We start from the raw sequence: 10,553 nt of genomic DNA, 5'->3' as shown, positions 1-10,553 counted from the left end.
ATATATATATATATATATATATTCCCATATGCCTTTCTCAGATCTACCACACCAGACAAGACCCAAGGTGTAGGTTGTGCAAGGAGGCCCCTGAGACAGTCCAGCACATAATAGCAGGGTGCAAGATGCTGGCAGGGAAAGCGTACATGGAACGACATAACCAAGTGGCGGGCATAGTGTACAGGAACATCTGTGCAGAATATGGACTGGAAGCCCCAAGATCAAAGTGGGGAACACCCCCAAAAGTGGTGGAGAATGACCGAGCTAAGATCCTGTGGGACTTCCAGATCCAGACAGACAAGATGGTAATGGCGAACCAACCGGACATTGTGGTGGTGGATAAAGAACAGAGGAAAGCCGTTGTGGTGGATGTAGCAATACCAAGTGATTACAACATCAGGAAAAAGGAGCATGAGAAATTGGAGAAATACCAGGGCCTCAGGGAGGAACTGGAAAAGACCTGGAAGGTGAAGACCACAGTGGTGCCTGTGGTCATCGGGGCCCTCGGGGCAGTCACCCCCAAACTGGAGCAGTGGCTCAAACAGATCCCAGGAACAACATCAGACATCTCAGTCCAGAAATGTGCAGTTCTAGGCACAGCCAAGATACTGCGCAGAACCCTCAAGCTCCCAGGCCTCTGGTAGAGGACCCGAGCTCAGAGGATGAAACAGACCACCCGCGGAGGGTGAGAAGGGAATTTTTTTTTATATATATTTTTTTTTTTTTTTTCCCACATTATTTTTCTTTCTGTGTAGTACATTATGCCCCTTCACTGCATGGCCAACTAAATGTTGTTTTATATAAAAGTGTTACAATATAAGCTGTTCTTCTTCCGATAGATACATCTGCACAGACGCTTCGTCACCTTTTTGAATGTTTATGTTAACAGGTTTAGGGTACACAAGTTTCAAATTCAACTTTAAAAACACTTTATTGAACCCAACGGGAAATGGACTAAATGAATAAATAAATAGATACCTTCATTGTGGATTTCCACTTATCGAGAGAAGGCTGAAAATCATGTTCGACTTCGAGAGACGCTGAGCAGAGAGTGCAATCATTTCAATCAGCTTTGCTGGAGCAGGGTCCCGTTAAAACACACACATTGTACTGGATGTAGAGTCATCAAAGTAAGTTTGTTTCTGAGTCAGCAGTCTTTCAGTCTATTCGCCGCAGACGGTTGTGATCCGGTTGTTCTAGGCTTCTGATTGGTTCCTGAGCATCTCAGTCAATTTCATTTCATCTGAGGGTGACAGTTTGATCAGACTTGGATTCTGATGAGCATAAATGACATACAAGGAGAGAAACAATAGAGTTTTTTAATGGCCCATTGAACCTTATATGTACAGCCTGCTTAAACATTAAGTCAGGACGGGAAATCGATCTATACAAGTCACATAAGGAATGTACATCGATAGTAAATATCAGTGGAGGAGTATGTACCTTTCTAAAGTTGTGTGTAATGTATAATTTTGACCAATCCACATTTGATAAAATTCACAATTTATCTAAACTGTGCATCTCTTACTTTCTATGCTAACTGAAGCTGTATTTATTCGACACTAAAAAAAAAAGGAACAATTTCAGTACATCATAAAAATACTTTTTTTCTTTTTTTAAAATAAAATATATTTAAATGCTAGGTGTGTTCACATTTCTGACCAGAATTGTAACTGTGTGTATAATATTAGGTTAGATTTTAAGTATCCATCTCAGCTGAGAGGCTTCTGAAAATAACGCTGCGTTTTGTTCAGGGCCTGTTTGGTTCAGCTCGTTCTCGTGTTTTCACCCGTGCAGCAGCAGCAGCCGCCGCCGCCGTGTTATGCGAGTCTTCAGGACAATACTGGGAGACTTTCAAGGTGTCTGAGGAGCCCTCGCCCTTGTTGAAGGAGTGCCTCACCTTTTCCGCTGTGAGCCCAAAGTGTTTGGGCTTCCAGCACGCCACCGTGCATTTGTTCCCCAGACGCAAGGCCTTCTACTTTGATTCTCGGCCAAACAAAAGGTTATTGCAACAACGTCCCGTGTCTCACTTTGTTATATCAGGAAATGGATAAACTTCTCCCTAAGCCTTCGGAGGATTCGTGTGTTTTTCCTCTCTTTCTGTCAGGAAGCGGGGAGGTCAAAGGATGATTCCTCTGCGAGAAAAGGCCCAGACTTCACATCAGACACGCTTGATCTTCCCATTATGCGTTTCTTTTGGTCGTTAAAGCACATTAAAAACACCTTAGTAACGAACGCTCTATGACGGAGAGAGAAAAATCACCGACATAAACATCCCTGAGCATCAACTAAAAATAGCTCCATCCTTGCAGTGAATTTCCGTTTGACTCCTGAGAGCAGAGAGCCGGCACAACCGCAGACGTCGTCCTCCCTCTCTTTTCATAAATCGAGATCGATGGGTCTTTACTTGGTCACGATTTATTCGTGATCGGGTGGGACAGTTTGGGTGTGTTTATACCGAGCGTCCTGACGCCCCTCGTTTTAAAACCGAGCGGCGGTCAACGTCGAGATTCAAGGTCACCTCGCCATCACAAGCCAGGCGGCGTGTTCTGCCGGGCCTGCGGCCGCAATGGGGTGTGAGGGGAAACAAATGACCTGAGCTGGACGGCCGCAAGGACGGAGAATGGGGCGGGTGGGAGGGTAAACTGTGCGTCCTCCCTCCTCAGATCAGTGTTGAAGCCAGCTGAGGAATGACAGGGAGGGGGATCCAACCTTTATCGCTGTCTGCATAAATCAGAAATCACGTCAGGAGTGATCCGTCTTACTGAGGAACCCTTGTCTGTCTGCAGACCTGCTGTCTGCTGAAGCTGGTGCTCAGATCATTCCAAGACCGCATGGAGTCCTATCTGCCACAACAACTCGGCCGTGTGCGATAGAAGGAGCATTAAACTACATGTCTAGATAGAGTAAAAGAAAAATGATGCTGCTGTTATGACCCCCGGATTGCTTTTCCTTTCACATTTGCAGTGTTACATACAATCATTACACTTTTACTTCATTTATTTCTTCATCTGGAGAGAGATTTGTTTATATTTCAGGCCCTTGTCATGATTTTAAAGCAAACTTTTGAATTATGTTTTCAAGAAAGGGAAAAATATTAAGTGATTCAAAAAGAAGGGGGGGGGGGCCCTCTGGGATCAAGGTTATCCTTTATCACTCTGAGACACCTTGTTTTCATTACTACAGGGGTGTTTTTCTACCACCTCAACAAGCCTCTGCAGCGTTTCGTCTCATTAGAGTAAGAAAAAAAGAGAAAACAAAAACTTGAGGCATGTGGACGCTATCTGATAAAACCTGGTTTATGGGGTTTGTTCACTATGCATTTTACAGGATTTATGTGCTGCGAAATGTCTTGTTGTGATGTGTCTCCTCTGGTTTAACCTGCAGTATTTCAAAGTGAAGGGGCCAGCTGACCTATGCATATAAACACGGCATGTATGAGGAGTGCCTGATGTGATGGAGGAGAAAAGGGTCGTTTCAAACATATACAGCAACATACAAAAATATTCATATCGCTAAGAATTTTACAATTTGTCTGTTTAAAACCTCAAACTTCAGTGTGCAAATGTGTTGGACAGACCAACACAGTGTAGTGCATAATTGCATGAAAGGGGGGAAAAAAATGACGGGGTCATAGGTTTTGATTAAAAGCATTTTCATGAGTTGCAACGACGACAAATGTGTGAAAATGGTTGGCTCTGACCTCTGACTCGGATGGGCTGTGAATACAGATCCACGTCACAACTTTCAGATTCGTATTTGCAAAGAAATGTAGAAAGCCACCAATCATTTTCACTTCACTTTGCTGCTTCTCTACTTGATGTCGATCTGTCGCCTAAACTCCAAATGAAACGCAGACAGACTAAGCAGGTCGCAGCGAGCACAGACAAGACAGAGACAATAGCTGTTATGGAGAAGTAAAGCTGCTCTGAACTGTTTTATTAGAAGGAGGTTTAACACGTCAAACAAAAAAACTGTTATTGTAGGGAGGGACGTGGCCAGCGCAGTAAAAAGATACAACCATCTGTAAGATTACTGAGTTAGCCCAGCGTTTGTTGACCTTGTCCTGTCTTACAGAAAGTGAGATTAAAGAGCAGCAAAATCAACGCTTTTAGGCAGAAAGTGTGACCCCATGTGAAGATCATCTCTGAGACGCCAGTTTCCACATTGCTGACTCCCAGTAAGCCCATCAGTGTCTGCCCAGGAGTCGGTGCTTTACACACCTCTGTCAAAGCAGCTTTTATCTGCCTTACAGCACATGTACACACACATACACGCGCACAAACACACACTGTGTTTTGAACAATATTTTTCTTTCAATAACTGAAATGTGACGGCAGCTTATTGGTTTCCAAATGTTTGTTAAACTTGCCTGAAGAGTTCAGGAATTTTTTTTTTGATTGAAAAGTTGCGACAAAATTAAACTTTTTTGGGCTTTTTTTTTTTTACATCAAAGTAATCAGGGGATGTGTTTGAATCCTGGTATATAGTTAAAATGTCATGCAAGACAATTACTGCGCAGCAACATAAAAGAAGAAATATGTTTCACATAAATAACAGAAGCTATACATAAAAACAAAACCATGTTATTAAAAAATAGGATGATTCATATTGTGTATCGTCCTTCCAGAGTTGCTCTTGCCACATAACAAAATATGTGTATCCTATTACAACATTGATCAAATCATTATAAATATGAGGTATCTTCAAGGAGAATTTTACATTATGTGTTGCGTAATTGTTCAAATACAATAAAAAATTTATTCCCAGACATATTTTTCTTTGTAAATCAGAATTTTACATATATAAAACTAATCTTTAACCATTTGCTCCTGGGCAAAATAAACACTTTCTTGTGTTTTTTTTTTTAAACAACAGCTCTATAAGTCAGTTTTTAACTCTTCTTCATCATCGAGTGTCGACATCGACATGCGGGTTGGAGTTCTCCGTTCTGAACGGAAACAAGGGAGAGCGTCAGTCAGCACCGATTCAAAGGTCTTTGGCTGTTTGTTTGCTCGTTCCATTTATATCCCTCCAGCCATCCAGCTGTCCCACTCTTCCCACAGTTTATTAGGTCTGCATGAATGGGTGAGTGGATCTATTCCAGCTCAGGATTTCTCTGAACTGCCATCTGTCTCACTGCTACAGCTGTGTCATAAAGCTATGTGAATACGTATTTATCCCCTTACGTATTCCTGCTGTTTTTGCCTTTGTTGTCACGCTCAGATGATTTAGATAATCAAATAAATGTTAATATCATAAAGCAGTTTGTTAAATTACTTATTAAGGGAGGGATATGCTATCTAGAATAGCCTTGCTGAGATTTCTGTGGATTAAGCAACTGCTGAAAAACAAGAACACGAAGGCCCTCATTTCATTTCCCAAAACACATTTTGATGATTGCCAACACTTTTGGGTCAATATTCTGTGGACTGCTGAGACAAGTTGAACCTTTTGGTGCATCTCATTACATTTGTTGTAAAACTAATAACATTTCAGAAGGACAAATCATAACTGTAGTCAGACAAGGCATGGTGGTTTGATGATTTGATGTTTAGATTATTATAGTCCAAACGTAAATCTGTATTTCTTCGAAGAGGAGTGGGCCAAAAACCTCCACAGTGACAGAGACGACTGTCCTCATGGCACAACAAGTTTAAAGTGCAATTACTTCTGTAAAAGGTCCAGTTTTTTTGAATGGCTTTTATCTGTTTATAAATGCAATCATTCTTTGATGTCTCTACTGGCTGTTGCCTTTTGAATTTATTCAGGTTATCTTTGTCTATTAAAATATCTAACACACTAAGACAAAACAAAGACTTGTGTGTAATGGGTAATGATCAGCAAAAGAGAAATGTATTTTTACAAAAAGAAATTGCTACTAAAGATACATTAGTTTCATGATGTGTGATGACAGCAGCATAAAAAAAGACAATGTTCTTTTAAATGTCTTTAAGAAGCTAGTGTATGTAGCCTTACAGTGTTTGGTCAGTAAAGAAAGAGACAACTGTTCTAGAAAAACATTTAAAATGCCATGTATACAGCATTTGCTAACATCCGGTTTGTCTTTCTTCTGTAGTCAGGTCAGACGCCTGTAATAATGCAGCTCAGTGCTGCCACTATGTGTTCAGTTGGTGGTACTGCAGGTTCTGAAATCAGAACACCATCAGCCGTTTACTGAATTAGGGCATTTTTAAGTCACTCTTAATTCTGTTTACTTTATGCCTGTTTTGTTTCTGTCTCTAAATATAATCTTGATCATATATTGTTTTACTGCTGTTGACGTTGAAGCTTTTAAAAAGACAAACATTTGAGGTGCGTGAAACTTAATATTTTACCAAGAAGTAACTAAAGGATCCGTTAGCTAAGCAGTAATGACTTACTGAAAGATGAAACATCTCTCAGGTTCTTGCTGGATTTCTAGATGATAACACTTATTTAAGCAAACTCATTGCGATCTACAATTTCTTTTTTAAAATTCCTTAAAAAAAAAGAAAGTCATGATTGTCATTTTTCTTAAGCCCACACTGGACACATGTTGTTATGGTCACACAAATGATTAGACACAAACAGTTCTAATATATCATCTCACTAAAAACCCCTCAGTGTAGCCGACGTGCGTCGTTAAGGAATATGATAAATTTTCCGGTGTCCTTTCGGAGAAAGACAAATTAGAGCTGAAGAGAATCAACAAGCCACACAGAAATAACAAGAAGCCATTTATTAATATTCCAGGAAGAGACGCGTCTACAAAAGGCCTGTTCTGACCAGTCGGCGCTCTCACTCTGTTGACATTTCATGTTCGTGGAAAGCTCAACTCGACCGGCGTTCAAACCGTCTGCACACGTCCCACTCTGACCAGTTCGCCCACTCAGAAGACAGTTCTGGTGTGGATCAATCAAGGGGTTTTAAACTGGTCTGAATACAGAGCGTGTTTAATGTTTGTTCAGATTAATCTGATTTGATGCTAAAAAAAAAAAAAAAAGAAATAAAGACTGCAACCTCTGCTCGTTTCCCGGAAGCAGAAAGCGGCAGAAGCCTGTTGGTTCGGCTGCAGCGATGGTGATGGATTAGTTGATCCAGCTCCGCCAGAATTCAGTCTTTTTCAAAGATCCGGTAGTCACAGGCAAGCGACTGCGGATCGTGTTATGCTTGGATGGTGCTCTTGGCACTGAAGGCCATGTAATAGACCAGGATGCCAATCAGGCCAGCCACAACCTCAGTCGACACCCAGGGGCCGCTCCAGGCACCCTGAAAGGAGAAGCGTGGAACGAATGAGTCAACCTGCAAGTGATGCATTCAAAGCTGCGTGTTTTTGCACGACACCACTTCAGTCACGAAGCCAGAGAAATCATGTTCCAAGAAAGATCTTAGAAAAATTATTTTACTGGTTTGTGAGACAAAATATTTGCATCCTTTTCAAACCTCAGCATGAGTTTATATGACGAGTTTGACAGGAAATGACATCACATGAGATGGCAGAGTGGCTTAAGAAAAAAACTATTATTTTCAATTTATTTAATAAATCAACCAAGTTAAAGGTGACTAAGTACTTAAATTGTCTTTTTCTGGCACTTCTTTTGTGTTACCAAACCTCATCTACAGTTTATAGTAAAAGTCATACCAGTAAATGATGGCAGGTTTTACCCAAATATTGAAATCCCCGTTTTCACAGCAGGTTTTGTTAAATACACACTTCATCACGACGAGGCAGCGAGCAACCGATTATACAACAAGGTTTTGATTTTCATCACTTGAATACAATAAGACAATTTCAGTAGCAGAATCCGTTTTAGTTGCTTTTCTGCTCCTTGAGGGTTTTTCTTGTTTGTTTTATCACAGCTTAGCAACATGCAGATTTCTCTGCCAGAACTACAAATGACAAAAACAAATTCCAAGAGCACATTTTTCAAAATAGCTAATTACGTAGAAATAATTAGCAAATGAGAACCTTCACAAAATATAATTCAGGACCTATTAAAGCATTTAAAACGCAGGACATTTGGATCATTAAATGAATGACTTTGTAAGGCGTAGCCCTACTGTAGTTTTATCAATCCAAAGCTATTTGACTTAAAACGAAAAGAGCTGCAGTCATATGGAAGGCGACTCACCCGGTGGTCAATGTTGACGGTGAAGAGAGGCTGAATCGCATTCACGTCCTCATTGTTTCTCTGTGCCTGAAACAGATGACATTAAACATTTTACTCGAGATTAAACATTTCACAGTAAAAGAAACCGTTGTGTATCAAAACGTACCTTTCGGAGGGCGCTGTAGGACTCCTCGTCAAAGAATTTGACCTGATACGTTCCTGAGCTGGCCTGTTTGTGGGGAAGACTCCAGGACACCTGGAAGAGAAGCAGGGACAAACCGATTCAAACCCGTTCAGTATTATTTTAAAAGTTTGCACCCTTTAAGGATTTGACCTCAAATAGAATATGTGTAAAGAAATCAAGTCAAGATGTTGACTAGGACTGAAACGATTCCTCGAATAATTAGAGTACCTCAATTATTAAAATTCCTTGAGGAACATTTATCTGCCTCGAAGCTTCGTTAAATTATGTAGCGCACCGTGTTCCGCTCGGATCATTATTTGTGGTGGGCAGCGCACTTACTTCTGCCTATGAGTTGTTGTGAAGAGCTGAGAAAAAAAAATACATATTTTGACTATTTAAATTTCATTTTAGTTCTTAGAAATGTTATATTTTAAAAGTTTGGTGAATTTACTAATAGCTGCTTGAAGGTAAATTCTGCATGCCAAAAACATGTTTGGAATATTGTGTGAACAATTTGTATATTTTTAGAGTTGAGACACTAAAGCTTGCAAAGAGTGGCTGGGTTACCAGAGAAAAAGGAAAGAGACAACAAAATGTGTGTTTATCATAACTGATATTATTATCCAATATTCAGAAATAGTATTGCAATTAAAAATGTTTCTAATATCTCGGAACCTTAAGTACGAGATTCTGTGAGCATAAATGTTCATGTCTGACCTTTGAGTTGCCCTCCCAACACGGACATTTGAAATCAAAAGTTTACAAAAACAGAATAAAAAAGAAATTTCTCTTGTTTTAGGTCAGCTAGAATTACCAAAATTATTTTAGTATCTGAAAAGGCTTGTGAGGAATGAACTAGAATTATAGCAAATTATTGTGAGGAGCTTGTGAAAGAAACCCCAAAAGGTTTAATCGTAGTCAAACAGTTCAAGTAAACTTTTGATTTTGGAGACGTTACTAAATAAATCCCGGACACATTACCTCATTATTGAGGCGTTTAGCAAATAAAGACAATTTTGTTAATTTTTACTGACCTAAAACAAAAGAGACTGTAAATATGCTTTGACTAGACCATTTCCACGTTATGCTACAACTACCATGTTTCGTAGTGGGGAAGATTTAGCAAACACTACAAATGACATTCCTCGAAATGCTAATGGTGCAGAGTGAATAGATGAGAAAAAGAAGGAAATAGGCATATATCACAACTTCGATTTACCAACATTACCACCATCGAGCCAGACTCATGTGATGTCATTTCTAACATTGCGCACCTCTAATTTGAATTAAGTAGAAACGGGACTAATTAATCCAGCTGTGAGTTCATACCTGGTATTTTCCAACATCCTGACCTCTGGTCACAGGGAACTGTCTTCCATTGACATCAGCATACAGAGTGACGCTCTGCAGAGAAGAGCAGTGATCATGATACCACAGTCAGTCCCTCAGCAACAGAGCAGTAACTCACTGAAGCTGCTCTCTGGGTTACCTGGGCTCCGTTAGCGCAGGTCAGGCTGAGCTCCACGATGAAGACAGACTCCGAAGAGATGACAGCGTCAGAGGTCGTGTAGGCCGACGGGGTGATCACTGGGTCTTTGCAGCTCTCCCCTACCAACAAATAATGTAGATTAGCTAAATATTAGAGATACTAATACTCCATCAGAGCAGATGCAATAATTAACAGGGGCTTGACACATGGTAAGAAGACATTTAAGGGTGTTTTGATAGGCTAAATATTAGCAATTACAAGCTAATTGAAGCCAATGGGCCTCCTTTCATGATTCTCTTACACTTACCCGAACAGGCAACCACCAGTATCGTCAAAAACGCAGCTATCCGGATCATCCTGAAGTCTGACGAGTCGCTTTTTATCCCTAAATAAGTGTTAAAATACCGCTGTAAACTCGCCACACTGAAGTACACCTCAGCCTACCGCTAACACACCAGTGCGCCTGCGCTGCAAAGAGGTGTACGTAGCGCCGCACAGCATTCTGGGAAACAACATTGGAGACACGTCAACAGAGATTTTTTTAAAATAAATTCTTTATTGAAAATGAAATACAAAACAATACAACACAACAAGGCGCACGATGCAAAAACAAAAAGTGCCACAGAACAAAATAAAAATATGAAAATACAATCTGATAACAGTGCAAAGAAAAATGGGAAAAAAGATAAATAATTACAAGAGGATCTTTTATTCATGAAGTCATTTACATGTTATTACTGGTTTTTTTTTATTATTGCAACAATTTAGCACTTCCTTCAATATAATT

The 10,553-nt window shown here is 40.1% G+C and overlaps 1 protein-coding gene across 1 annotated transcript; it reads right to left on the bottom strand.

Moving 5' to 3' along the window:
- Positions 1–6,706: 6,706 nt before the first annotated feature.
- Positions 6,707–10,253, bottom strand: ssr4 (signal sequence receptor, delta). The gene is made up of 6 exons (XM_008413597.3): positions 10,074–10,253; positions 9,767–9,885; positions 9,607–9,681; positions 8,260–8,349; positions 8,115–8,180; positions 6,707–7,251 (listed from the first exon to the last, which is right to left on the bottom strand). The coding sequence occupies exons 1-6, from the start codon at positions 10,120–10,122 to the stop codon at positions 7,147–7,149; spliced, it is 504 nt and encodes a 167-aa protein (XP_008411819.1). The 5' UTR covers positions 10,123–10,253; the 3' UTR covers positions 6,707–7,146.
- Between the last annotated feature and the right edge of the window lie 300 nt (positions 10,254–10,553).

This window comes from Poecilia reticulata, chromosome 7 (genome assembly GCF_904066995.2).
Source record: "Poecilia reticulata chromosome 7, P_reticulata-male-v2, whole genome shotgun sequence".
In the NCBI taxonomy this organism is placed as follows: Eukaryota; Metazoa; Chordata; class Actinopteri; order Cyprinodontiformes; family Poeciliidae; genus Poecilia; species Poecilia reticulata.
Note: the sequence above shows the minus strand (reverse complement) of the source record. Positions and strands in the feature narration are given on the sequence as shown.